Raw genomic sequence first — 14651 nt, 5'->3', positions numbered from 1 at the left:
TTCACTTTGAGGTATCTTACATCACTTTTCCAGTCTGAGGTAATTCAACTCAGAGAGAGTGCTCTCAGTCAGGCCAACTTGTAGGGGGGCCTTAACGATTTGGGGGCAATGCTATTGAAGGCCCCACTAACCCCAAATTGGACATCGAATCAATTAATAGGGGCCCCCTATATTTAATTTTAAACATCTATATATAGATTAGTCTCAATGCCTACCGTTAACTTTGTGCCCTGTTATACAGTGAGTGTAGAAAACATTAGGAACACCTTCCTAATATTGAGTTGCACCCCTTTTGCCCTCAGAACAGCCTCAATTCATCAGGGCATGGACTCTACAAGGTGGCGAAAGCATTCCATAAGGACGCTGGCCCATGTTGACTCCAATGCTTCCCACAGTTGTGTCAAATTGGCTGGATGTCCTTTGGGTGGTGGACCATTCTTGATATACAAGGGAAACTGTTGATCGGGAAGAACCCAGCAGTGTTGCAGTTCTTGACACAAACCAGTGTGCCTGGCACCTACTACCCTGTTCAAAGGCACTTAAATATTTTGTCTTGCACATTCACCCTCTGAATGACACATCATCTTTGTCTCAATTGTCAAAAGGCTTAAAATTCCTTCTTTAACCTGTCTCCTCCCCTTCATCTACACTGATTGAAGTGGATTTAACAAGTGACATCAATAAGGGATCATAGCTTTCACCTGGATTCACCTGGTCAGTGTGAATCCAGGTGAAAGCTACACTCAGTGTTTATATGCTACATTCGTTCATACCTCATAATGCTCTCTACTAACCCAGGGCCCTGTGTTTCTAACATGACATACCTGTTTTTAAAATGCTTTAAATCAAGAAATTTGAATGACACTAAAAATAAAAACAACAATCTGAGGATTGTACTGGACCCTTTAGCCCCAAAAAATAAAGAAAAGGGAACAGTTTGATGAAAAAGCTTGAAATAAAAGTTACAGTCCAGGTATATGACATGATCATAACATCCCTGTAAAACATGAACATTGCAATGAATAAAAAGCCAACCAAAGATAGAAATTATAATGAGAGGTACGTATATGTTTTGTATTATTTAACAGAAGTCTTCATAAATCATATAAGGGAGCGAGACAGAAAGAAGAGCCAGGGAGCAGAAGTGGAGGGGTTACGACCTTTGAAGATTTCATACAGAAGAGTCTAGGCGAAATAGAGGAAGCATATATCTGCACCAAACACAGACAAAAGTCTCTTCACTACCACTGTGAAAGGCATGACTGTAATGCGTCTGTGTGTCGCTGGTGCAGATGAGGCAGGCGCAGGACAGCAGATATGACTAATGAAAGCAATTTACTCAACAATAAAACAATACACGTCAAATAAACCAAGGCCACTATAACGGACCTCACTAGAACAAACAATGACTCACAAACAAACATGGGGGAACAGAGGGTTAAATAATGAACAGGTAATTGGGGAATTGAAACCAGGTGTGTAAGACAAAGACAAAACAAATGTAAAATGAAAAGTGGATCAGCGATGGCTAGAAGGTCGGTGACGTCGACCGCCGAACACCGCCCGAACAAGGAGAGTGACCGACTTCGGCGGAAGTCGTGACAATGACAACCCCAAAGAGAAGTCATCTGGGCAGCCTGATGAGACCAGGGCAAACAGCTGTAAGGCCTATGTGTCCTTTGACCTAATGAATGGACCCACCATCATAAGAAAGATGTTCCACACTGGACACAGTAACACGACCGAAGAGCAGAAAAACAACAGGATCCACCCAGACCTGATGTCCCACATTTCATTCCTCGCTGTTGAAGGGAAGGCGTGCCATGAGATTGCCATGAGTGTATCTAATGGAGTGGTCTAAGGCTAGAGGCTTCATGGACATGCAAGATAGGTGCTATGTCAAGAATGTCAAGAACAGGATGAGTCGCTAGAGAGGCGTCACAACAGCGATTCTCTGAGTGTGGATTCTCAAGCGAAGACGGACCTGAAAAAACGAGTGTCACGCCCTGGCCATAGAGAGGCTTTTATTCTCTATTTTGGTTAGGCCAGGGTGTGACTAGCGTGGGCATTCTAGTTTCTTTATTTCTATGTTTTCTATTTCTTTGTGTTTGGCTGGGTGTGGTTCTCAATCAGAGGCAGCTGTCTATCGTTGTCTCTGATTGAGAACCATACTTAGGTAGCCCTTTTTCCCACCTGTCTTTGTGGGAAGTTATCTTTGTTAGCGACATTATAGCCGAGTTAAGCTTCACGGTCGTCTCTGTATGTTTATTGTTTTGTTGGCGACATCATTAAAATAAAAGTATGTACGCTCACCACGCTGCATCTTGGTCCTCTTCTTTTAACGGCCGTGACAGAACTTCCCACCACCAAAGGACCAAGCAGCGTGGCCTCGGGTTGATGTCACCTGAGTCAGCTCTCCATACTCGTCCTGAGGGGCGTGCTAGCCGTCTGGTGAAGACTGTGTCAGCCCCACGCACCAGACCTCCAGTGCGCCTCCACAGCCCGGTGAGTCCTGCGCCGGCTCTACGCACGGTTTCCCCAGTTCGCCAGGAGAACCCAGTGCGGCCTGTTCCAGCTCCCCGTACGTGCCGGGCTAAAGTGGGCATGCAGCCAAGAGGAGCGGTGCAAGTGCTAAGCACCAGAGCTCCAGTGCTCCCCCACAGCCCGGTTCGACCTGTGCCTGCGCTCTGCAGGTGCCGGGCTAAAGTGGGCATTCAGCCGGGAAGAGTGGTGCCAGGGATACGCACCAGATCTCCAGTGCTCCCCCACAGCCCGGTCCATCCAGTGCCTCCTCTAAGTACCAGGCCTCCTGTATGTCTCCCCAGCCTGCTGGGCCCTGTGGCAGCCCCATGCACCAGGCTGTCTATACGTCTCCTCCCACCAGCGACAATCCCCAGTCCGGAGCCTCCAGCGACGGTCTCCAGTCCGGAGCCTCCAGCGACGTTCTCCAGTCATGAGCCTCCAGCGACGTTCTCCAGTCCGGAGCCTCCAGCGACGGTCTCCAGTCCGGGGCCACCAGCGACGGTCTCCAGTCCAGGGCCCGCAACAAGGGTGCCCAGTCCGGGGCCCGCAACGAGGGTGCCCAGTCCGGGGTCGGCGACGAGGGTCCCCGCACCAGAGGCGCCACCAAAGTGGGGGGAGCCAGAGGCGGAGGGGGGTCTACGTCCCACACCAGAGCCGCCGCCGTAACGGAAGCCCACCCGGACCCTCCCCTTTAGAGTCAGGTTTTGCGGCCGGAGTCCGCACCTTTGGGGGGGGGGGGGGGGGGGGGTACTGTCACGCCCTGGCCATAGAGAGGCTTTTATTCTCTATTTTGGTTAGGCCAGGGTGTGAATTGGGTGGCCATTCTAGTTTCTTTATTTCTATGTTTTCTATTTCTTTGTGTTTGGCCGGGTGTGGTTCTCAATCAGAGGCAGCTGTCTATCGTTGTCTCTGATTGAGAACCATACTTAGGTAGCCCTTTTTCCCACCTGTCTTTGTGGGAAGTTATCTTTGTTAGCGGCATTATAGCCGAGTTAAGCTTCACGGTCGTTTCTGTATGTTTATTGTTTTGTTGGCGACATCATTAAAATAAAAGTATGTACGCTCACCACGCTGCACCATGGTCCCCTTCTTCAGACGTCCGTGCTAACGAGACATTGAGCATCGACTGCTCCTCATTCTGCTCCTCTTTCTTCAAAATCAAGAGCAGAGGCAGAAGATGGTGAAATGTGGTAAAAACCTGTTGTTCGTGGATGCGTCCTATTCTGGTGTATAAACAAAATGGTAACACTTTACAAGAACAACATTCATATTCATTCAACATCAGTGAAGAGACGTTTTCAAGATGCGCACATAGATGGTCGAACGAAAATGAAAGCCTGTGTGACAGCCTGTGTGGCAGAGGCACAATGTGTTACGGATGTGGTGCAGAGCCACTACTTTCTGGGTTAACTTGCTTAGACCTGCATTTCTTTTGCAGGCCACACTGCATATGGCTATGCCATCTACGCACTAGTTGTCAGGGATGAGGGTGGGAACGGCTTTCCTGTGGCAACTTTCATAACGAGCCACGGAAAATGTCGCATTCTGCTTGAGAAAGATCAGGAATGCTGCGCAGGAATTTGAGACCAGGTATTTGTTCTGCATTACGATGAATGACTGTAGATCTACAGCACATGTAGGCTAACTACCGTGCCTAGAAAATCTGTAGACAGTGTGTACTTGTGCAATGTGAGTGATTTATTATTATCTTTAGGACCTTTATGGTGCTAATAATAATACTTTTTTTTTAAAACACTTTGCACATTAATCATGTTCACTTTTAGGCTAGGGTAAAAGAATACACTGAATGATAGCGTTATCTTTCTGCAGGCTGTAAACCGGTGGATTACAACAAAATAACCTGGCATTACAGGAATGGACCGTCTGGATGACTGCATCACATACTGGAAATACTGTAATGTTTTTCTGTCAATACACTTTACAGGATAAAGACTTTGAAGACACTTCAACAACACTGGAGGAAGTGCTTCTGTATCCCTTTGTCCTGGCCTACCTGAGGAAGTACTGGCTTCCTTGTGCCATGAGAATAGCAACACCAAAAATCTCAAGCTATTAAAAGGCATTACTGTCTATTCCATGGCCATTTTAATTCATGTTGAAAAGCTATCCATTGATTGTGGACAAACAACAAACCAGTCAGGATCATATACTGTACCTGTCCACCCAAGCAAAACCCCAAATATAAGGAATTATTCCTCCATTGTTAGGAATTTCTGTTGTCATTCAAGTCTTGTTATTTAAACAAATGATTTAACACTAACATGCTGATCCCTGTCAGTCCTTGTCTTTGAATTATTGTTTTGTGTATCATCACAGTCTTGGAATAACATATTACTTTTATTGTAGATTCTTCCTACGACTAAAATATCAGTTCCTGAAAGGCACAGCCAGCCGGAGATTTGACGATTTCCTGAAACTTCTAACGCGTCAAGTCAATGGAGGATGGACATTACTGCCTCAATTCTGTTTGACTGCCAGAATGTGCATTGCAGTGCTCAGTGCTCAGCTATTCACTCTCTTATTAGTTGGCCCCGTCTGCAGTGCAGACATTCATCTTTCATCAATTTTAATCCTTTCAATCTCATCATTCGATTATTGTTAACATTTTGTCAAATGATCACAATAAGTGGATTGTTTGGTTACGTCAAGCAAAGTATTTACACTAGGTAGTTTGGGTCCTGGATGCTGATTGTCTGAAAGCTGTGATATTTCAGACAATATACCACGGGTATGATGCAAAAATACTCTATTTATGTTGGTAACCGGTTTATAATACCAATAAGGCACCTCAGGGGTTTGTGGTATATGGCCGATATAGTCGGAAGTCTGAGATTTCCGAGTTCCCAGTTGTTTTGAACGCAGCATTCCTCCATACAATTGAAAGCAACGCTAGTGTATATAAATACACCCGCATTGCTAAAAGCACTGAGCTTCTCATCAATTTTCTGAAAATTGGAAATATTCTGATAAATTTTTTCATTGCTGGGCTTCCAGCATGTGCCATATATTGTCTTTATACAAACATTTAATGCTTTTATAAACTACTCAAAGCTAATGTCGTGTTTAATGTTGTGACAGTCATCAAAGAATTTTTTATTTCCCCACCTTTTTCGCTCTTCTTAAAAAACAGGGCCATTTATGCTCCTGCGATGGTGATGTCAAAGGCAGAGTCTCTTGACAGTGTAGCAGTCAAATTTGTTCTAGGGATATGATTTAATTTCATTATAATCATAATTTCAAACAGCACGCTGCCTACTAAGATGGTTGTTTATTTGTTCACGTTTGGAACAATTATCTTCAATGTGCTGATATTGTTTCTCATATACACTACCGTTCAAAAGTTTGGGGTCACTTAGAAATGTCCTTGTTTTTGAAATAAATAAAAAAATATTGTCCATTAAAATAACATCAAATTGATCAGAAATACAGTGTAGACATTGTTAATGGTGTAAATGACTATTGTAGCTGGAAATGGCAGATTTTTTATGGAATATCTACAGTTGAAGACGGAAGTTTACATTCAAAGTGCCTGTTCCATCTCCTCCTGATCTATCTCAGATAAGAAATAACAACAAGACAATCACTGAACCCATGAGACCCTGCATCACTTAGTGGCACGCTGCATCACTTAGTGGCACGCTGCATCACTTAGTGGCACGCTGCATCACTTAGTGGCACGCTGCATCACTTAGTGGCACGCTGCATCACTTAGTGACACGCTGCAGCACTTAGTGGCACGCTGCATCACTTAGTGGCACGCTGCATCACTTAGTGGCACGCTGCATCACTTAGTGGCACGCTGCATCACTTCGTGACACGCTGCATCACTTCGTGACACGCTGCATCACTTAGTGGCACGCTGCATCACTTAGTGGCACGCTGCATCACTTAGTGGCACGCTGCATCACTTAGTGGCACGCTGCATCACTTAGTGACACGCTGCATCACTTAGTGACACGCTGCATCACTTAGTGGCACGCTGCATCACTTAGTGGCACGCTGCATCACTTAGTGGCACGCTGCATCACTTAGTGGCACGCTGCATCACTTAGTGACACGCTGCATCACTTAGTGACACGCTGCATCACTTAGTGACACGCTGCATCACTTAGTGGCACGCTGCATCACTTAGTGGCACGCTGCATCCCTTAGTGGCACGCTGCATCACTTAGTGACACGCTGCATCACTTAGTGGCACGCTGCATCACTTAGTGGCACGCTGCATCACTTAGTGGCACGCTTACAAAGCCATATATAGAGATATGATGTACTGTGTATATGGTGCAGCACACTTAGTGATGGAATCTCAGAACAAACAACATTGCAGGTTGCTATATCCTGTATCCTGATATAAGCAGCCACATCTGCAGTGTAGAACACGCCAAGGAATGTACCCCAGCTATGAAAAATACATGGTATTATCGCTCTAGTCTTACCCTCACACTGGTGATAGGTCAAGAGGTGACTTACTATCTGTAGAGTGGAGAGATCTGCTCAGCTGGGAGTTGGGAGGAGGCCAGACAGAGCTGGGTCAGGTTGGGCTTGGAAGAGGAGGTGAGGGGTAGGTCCATCTCCATCTGAGTAGGCAACACCAAGTGATCTGATAGGAGGGGGGTGGAAATTCTAATAATTCACACATTGATTTGGTTATACCATATGTCGATAATACATTGTACAGTGTATGTAGCCATTCTGTTGATTTATTGACTATTGACACAATGAGAATATACAGTAAAGTGAGATCTACAGTAAAGTAAGATCTATAGTAAAGTGAGATCTACAGTAAAGTGAGATCTACAGTAAAGTAAGATCTACAGTAAAGTAAGATCTACAGTAAAGTGAGATCTACAGTAAAGTGAGATCTACAGTAAAGCGATAGTTTGGTACCTGATGACTTGAGATCCAGCAGGATTTCATTAATCTCACAATGAGAGTCATTGACTGGCAGCCTTGGCACTTCAAACTGGGATATGTCCACTGACTCCAGTGCATCTGAGGGAGTTGCTGAAAGAAAGAACATAAAACAGGTTGTTATTGGTAAGGAATATTTCTTCTCAATGACTTAACTGGCTAAAGGTTAAATAAACAGATGACACAGGACTTTGCGATTAGCCTCAATCACAGTCATTCTACACGGTAAATGCTGTTCCTAGATATACAGTACATAGGTGTACAGAGGCCCATTATCAGCAACCATCACTCCAGTGTTCCAATGGCACGTTGTGTTAGCTAATCCAAGTTTATCATTTTAAAAGGCTAATTGATCATTTGAAAACCGTTTTGTAATTTTGTTAGCACAGCTGAAAACTGTTGTTCTGATTAAAGAAGCAATAAAACTGTCCTTCTTTAGACTAATTGAATATCTGGAACATCAGCATTTGTGGGTTTGATTACTGGCTCAAAATGTCCAGAAACAAAGAACTTTCTTGTGAAACTCATCAGGCTATTCTTGTTCTGAGTAATGAAGGCTATTCCATGAGAGAAATTGCCAAGAAACTGAAGATCTCGTACAATGCTGTGTATTACTCCCTTCACAGAACAGCGCAAACTGGCTGTAACCAGAATAGAAAGAGGATGGCGGATACCAGGAGAACGCTACCTGCCTGAGTGCATAGTGCCAACTGTAAAGTTTGTTGGAGGAGGAATAATGGTCTCTGGGTGTTATTCATGGTTCAGGCTAGGCCCCTGTAGTTAACGCTACGGCATACAATGACATTCTAGACGATGCTGTGCTTCCAACTTTGTGGCAACAGTTTGGGGAAGGCCTTTCCTGTTTCAGCATGAAAATGCCCCCGTGCAGAAAGCGAGGTCCATACAGAAATAGTTTGTCGAGATCGGTGTGGAAGAACTAGACTGGCCTGCACAGAGCCCTGACCTCAACCCCATCGAACACCTTTGGGATTCATTGGAACGCCGAATCGCCCAACATGGACACATCAGAGCTAGATGAAGTGAAGACACTAGATATCAATGTTCCCTGGACTACAGGGCTGAAGTTTTTGTGGGCTTTCCCTACTACTCTCCACATTTTCTCCTCCTAACTTCCTGCCAAACTCTCTGGCTACAGATATCCCCATCTCTGTCACCACCCAGTTCAAGAAGCCGTTGTTAGTACCAGGAATAGTGACCATTTTGTTTTGGGAGAGTGCACGAGTGTAATCCTCTCCAGTGTGTCAGCTTCCAAATGGAGCAGTACGGGAGGAAGATACCTCACATCGAGGTTCAAATCTGCAGGACTACAGTAGAGAAAGTGAATTAAAATGATCAGTTATGGCTTTGTATAAATATCATGTAGATGAAAGTCGTAATAATAAGGATATGAATTTGTATGAATCTCATCTTTGCCAATATGTGGCATCATGTGGCATAGGCTTTATAGTCCAGCAGGTGTTTTACACAAATGCATCTTCGATCCAAAGTACCCCAATACTGCTACCCTGTACAATAAATATTTGCATCAAACAATAACTGAGGTGTAAACACATTTTCTGTGTCCTCCTCTACAACTCCAATGCTGCTATGTTCACAGAAGGCTACAGGGAATGGAGACGTTTGAATATTTTATATCCTTGTTCGTTGCCTTCGTGTATGTGAAAGTATTTCCTCTTGTATTATTCATTGTAAAACATTTGGTTATAGGGGACGAAGAGAAGGAATTGTCATGCTTCCCTGCACTAGTGTGATGTTTCTTAGAGGGGGAGACTGTTCCTAACGTGTTCTCCCTGAGGTGTAGACAGGGTAGATATGTAGAGGAACATCAACAGTATTGTATCATGGAAATGCTTTGTAGAGATCCATTAATTAAACTGTACTAATGTTTAATGTCAGTGCATCTTTTCTGAGTGGAGATTAGATTCTGGATTGTATGTAAATGTTCAATAAATATAAATACAATTAATTGCAGTTTCAGCTAATGTGGTAAAGAAATCATCTTTATTGTGAGTGGATTAGGGGGCGTAAAACCCTTATATTGTCTGCACGCCCATAGAGATGTAATTCTGCTGTTGTAGAGTTGGAAATACCATCTTTAAATGATGTGATCAGAAGCTCAGATCTCTTCCGCCTTACTGTATGTGGTAGTCGTGTGAGTGTAATCAGTGGAGCATCCCATGACTGCCTATCCTTGCACAGAGAGTAAATGTATTTTCTGAGTGCATGAGATGAGGGAAGGAGAGGGGGGGAGGTTGTGAAGAAAGGCATCTCTGTTTGTAGACCTTCATATCACGGGAACAGTGAACCGCGCCTGACAATATTTACTGTCTGACTGCCCACTGATCAAATCCTGACAATATGTCCTACATGTGATGTGACGTGATTTACATAAACCCCCTGACATCTTGAAGAAGAAGCTTGAAGGAGGTTTACTGCTCAATGGAGGACTACACAACTTTTGGTAAAAGAAAGTTATAATCACTTTGTCTGTAGCTCTTGTACATTCTGGAAATATTGCTCAGTGATTGTTGTTGAATGGGATTGACGAAACAGTAAATCATACTGTACCTATAGCTTGATTGTAGGTAACATAATGGCATGTTTGGTCTTACTACAGCTTATTAGGCTGTGTAGCAAAGCTTTGAATGAATCATACTTGTGTTTTTTGTTGCGATGAAAATACACCTAATTCCCCATTTTCTTATTCCCCACTCAGTGACCACAAAGCAGCATTTGCACTTCATGTATCATCATGCAGAGACAGATGGCTGGATTCTGGAACTATTCAAGGACATATGAACATGACTATCCACTATTTTAATAAAAGTAAGTCCAAAAATGAAAATGTATTTAAAATCCATGATTGTGAAACCAAGCAAATTAGCTTTGATTTCGTTATACACAATCAGACTTTGTGCAACTGTTTCTGACTTGAAATGCAAGCCAAAAAGCACACTGATGCTTTACCAAATGGGTGTTCACTGGGAAATTATTGGGACCCCATTTTCCTTCCACATTTGTCTTCAGTCAGATGTACCATGCCGGTGTGAAAGTACACTGAACACAAATATAAACGCAACATGTAAAGTGTTGGTCCCATGTTTCATGAGCTGAAATAAGAGATCGCAGAAATGTTCCATATGTACAACAAGCTTATTGCTCTCAAATGTTGTGCACAAATTTGTTTACATCCCTTTTAGTGACCATTTCTCATTTGCCAAGACAATCCATCCACCTGACAGGTGTGGCATATCAAGAAGCTGATTAAACAGCATATATCATTACAAAGGTGCAGCTTGTAATGGGGACAGTAAAAGGCACTCTACAATGTGCAGTTATGGCACACAACACAATGCCACACAGATGTCTCATGTTTTGAGGGAGCTGCAATTCTCATGCTAACTGCAGGAATGTCCACCAGAGCTGTTGCCAGATAATTTAATGTTCATTTCTCTAAATTAAGCCTCCAATGTCTTTTAGAGGATTTGGCAGTACCTCCAACTAGCCTCACAACTGCAGACCACATGAATGGTGTCATGTGGGGGAGCAGTTTGCTGATGTCAACGTTATGAACAGAGTGCCCTGTAGTGGCAGTGGGGTTATGGTAAGGGAAGGCATAAGCTACGGACAACGATCACGATTGCATTTTATCGATGGCAATTTGAAGCACAAAAATACCTTGACCAGATCCTGAGGCCCATTGTGAGGCGGATTTTTTAAAGGTGTCTGTGACCAACAGTTGCATATATCTATTCAGTCATGTGAAAACCATAGATTAGGCACTAATACATTTATTTCAGTTGACTTATTTCCTCATTCGAACTGTAACTCAGTATAATCAATGAAATTGTTCCATGTTAAGTTTATATTTTTGTTCAGTATAGATTTATTTTCTTACAGATATGGGACACAAGTGGCACACGCAGTTTTTTTACACTACTAAAAATTACATAGTAGCCTCTCACGGACGATATGGCTGATGTTCTCCGCAGGTGCCAACAAGATAGGCCACTGTTCGCTCAATTAAGTTACACATTTTGATAGGCTAACTAAAATACTTATTGGAGTCTTTTCATTGTCATCTCTTTACAACTATAGCCAATTACTTTCCAAACAGTTTTTCCACGATTGTATTTTTAAATATTGCGATATGCCTGGCTGGGTCTCTCTGATTTTCACAGAAAATTGTAATTTAACAATCATCTAGTCGCACGCCTCCCAAATTGCGGGCTCTTCCGAATGTAGGTTATTCCATTTCAACCATAAAAAAAAAAAAAGCTAATCCTCTGTGGCCAAATCATGCTTGCTGGTGTAGTAGCCAATTTTTTAATGATTTGTATTTATTTACGTATAGACAGGAGTAAGCAAATTAGACTATATACTTTTGGCAATTCATTTTATTTAGCTTCCCCAGCCGTATGGACACGGTGCCTATGCCTTTTGATGTGGCATAAACAACCAGTCATGATGTTTTCATCTGATTGTCAAACGATCACTTAACAAAGGCGCGCCCGCGCACATTCGTTCACTCACAAAATAATTTCAGTATCCAACCCCCAACAGTGCACCCGCAATTTGATGAATGGAAAGGGACATCAGTTACAAAACACCTACGTGTAGTGTAATGGAATTCTGCGATTGTCATTAGGGCTACACTTGTAGCCTTAATTGATGCATCCACTGTTGTTAACGCTCGCCTCGGTCTCGGCCACTCATCTCCGCCTTGTCCGCGGATGTTTCTGCCTCTGCACCTTGACAAAATGTAAGTGTTCTCCTCAAACCACAAAGCAATTTGGAGCGTAATACCATCCGGTTTCCAGTAAATTGTCACAGTTATCATGCGGCTGACATGCAGTAATGTTAAATAATGGTGTAATCGCCTCTAGTTTTTTGGGCATGTTGTATTAATTGTAATAGGCTCACGTTTTACCAGTATGGCGTACCCCCACTATGTATTTTACCGGGACGCCATACCGGACCATACCGCCTTACTTTCATCCTTGCTTAATAGTCTATTCTGTGGATAGCAGAACCTATTGTTAAACTACTGTACTGTATGTGCAATGTCACAGCATACCCCCATACAATATAATGCAATAATTGTGTAATTTCAAATCAGATTTTCATTATTGATCCATTTTCCCTCGACCACTAAGCCTTTTTTAAATGTTGTATTATTAATTCATGGAGTCCCCATTCTGTAATGCTTAGAATTCAGTCATGTGTAACAGGGCCAATCCTTTAAACTATGGAATGCATTCCAGTTAGTGTGTCTGGAATGGCAGAGCCCTGCTGATGACTAAAAGCCTGGGCTATGTCTGGTTGGATGATAGTGTGGTTTAATGCCCCATCATGCCCTGCCCACTGGGAACACACTGGCTGAATCAACATTGTTTCCAATTTTCAATGAAATGAGTTGAACCAACATGGGATAGAAGTTGAATTGAAGTCTGTGCCCAGTGGCTAGTACCATTCTCCCTCAATTTAGATTATGTAAGGCTTTTAGGGGCCAACGGTAGAAGGAGCAAAGTTTGCATCATCCCATTACAACAATTTCAATAACATCTATTAATAAATTGTTAGACTAACAAATTCATATCCTGAATAGATACTTTGCCGAGACATGTTCTTACTAACAACTGCTCACTGTGTGTGTGTGGCAAGGTAGTGTCTTATGGAGCTGCTACTTTTAGCAACTGTCCCTCAGTTACTCACACTGTCCTCTCCTGAAAAGGTTTAGATCCTATGGGAATTTCAGTTATTTTTTGCCTCTTTTAAAGTACTCACTTCATTAATTTATCTTAAAAGGCCTATACTAAATGGAAGCATGTTCCCTCTTTGTACCACTCAGTTTGTTATCATAATGACAATTTCACACGCTCCTGAATGAACGGTTTTGTTTGATACAGTATTGTGCGCTAAACTAATTTAAAGGTTTTAACCAGTCCACACTGGATAAATCAGAAAAAAAAGTAATTGAATAAGAGTTTTATTGTCTTTCACAGGTGTTCACATAATCGCTAAGCATGGTCTCTGAGGACAACTATCACAACGTTACAACTGGTAAGCCTGGAGCTCTTTTAGCTCAAGTGAAATAAAGATGTCTAAGTTATGTTATGACAAAAGGGTGGTGATGATAATTCCCTTTTCTATTTCAGTGCAGCGCACCTCAGAGAAGTGCATGAAGAAACAAAGGAAAAGCGAGACTAGCGCCATCCACCTCTCCTCTCTAGTGGTGGAGGGCGAAAGGAAGCTTGATGCAAGCAGTTTGACAGTTTATGATGACGGCCAGAAGGTGAAGGTGGTGTATGAGGTATACCCTGGTGATGTCCGCATCATGGAGAATGATGCCCACTCCCAAAGACTGTTCCAGGTCACCAGCAGAGATGGTGGAGGAAAGGTGCCCTCTCCATCGGACGTAGTCACCAACGGCACGGGACTGAACGACCTACAGGATCAGAATGCTCCAAAGGTCTGTAACGTAATGTTGATTTGTGATGCCTCCAGCAGCCAGCCCTGCTCTGGGCCTGAGGACAACTCAACAGACACACACGAGACTCTAACAGAGACTTCAACTATGACCTTTGTGGATGCACACACCATTGATGAGTCTGGGGAGACACACAGCCTTCTCTGTGTAATGGAGGTACACATTAATAAGGAGTTTGTCCTCATTGATGATGATGATGACGGTGACATGTCCCTAAGAGAGAAGACTGTCACTAATATGTCCATCATGGATGGTAATGCTGCAGACCTGGTCTGTGGCAGACGGCTGTCCATCTCTACTGACACTTTCTCTGAGTGTAAAGAGGAGAGTGTGGGCCCGGAACCCACTTCACAAGCAGACACACACACTAAAAAGCAGGCCTGTTGCTTCTGTTCCATTCTATGATCATTCTATCTGTTCCTTTTTATGACCATTTCATCCGTTCACACTGTATCAGAGGCAGAGCACATACTGTAGTAAATTTTAGTTTTTGTAATTTTGTATGAATTTTCTATCAATCAATCCCTATTGTCTTCAAAAGCTACCCACTACTCTGCACAAAATGTGTGGTAATGTTAAAATTATGGTTATTTGTCATGTCATGTCACTGCACAGTATTTGCATCGATTTTGCGTTCTTATTTACAGTGTTGGGTAATACGAAATAAAGGTGCATAGTGAAATAA

The 14651-nt window shown here is 43.0% G+C and overlaps 1 protein-coding gene across 1 annotated transcript; it reads left to right on the top strand.

Annotated features, from left to right (window-relative positions):
- Positions 1-11905: 11905 nt before the first annotated feature.
- Positions 11906-14651, top strand: LOC139545628 (uncharacterized). Its single transcript, XM_071353601.1, has 3 exons — positions 11906-12238; positions 13482-13539; positions 13635-14651. Exons 2-3 carry the CDS (start codon positions 13503-13505, stop codon positions 14369-14371), a joined length of 774 nt encoding a protein of 257 aa, XP_071209702.1. The 5' UTR covers positions 11906-12238; positions 13482-13502; the 3' UTR covers positions 14372-14651.

Source organism: Salvelinus alpinus, chromosome 19 (assembly GCF_045679555.1).
Source record: "Salvelinus alpinus chromosome 19, SLU_Salpinus.1, whole genome shotgun sequence".
NCBI classification, from domain to species: Eukaryota; Metazoa; Chordata; class Actinopteri; order Salmoniformes; family Salmonidae; genus Salvelinus; species Salvelinus alpinus.
This window is presented reverse-complemented; position numbering and strand designations above follow the sequence as displayed.

Coding starts and splice junctions, on each gene's coding strand:
- LOC139545628 (XM_071353601.1), top strand. CDS start 13,503: ATGGTCTCTGAGGACAACTATCACAACGTTACAACTG. Junction 13,540..13,634: donor CTATCACAACGTTACAACTG/GTAAGCCTGGAG, acceptor TTTCTATTTCAG/TGCAGCGCACCTCAGAGAAG.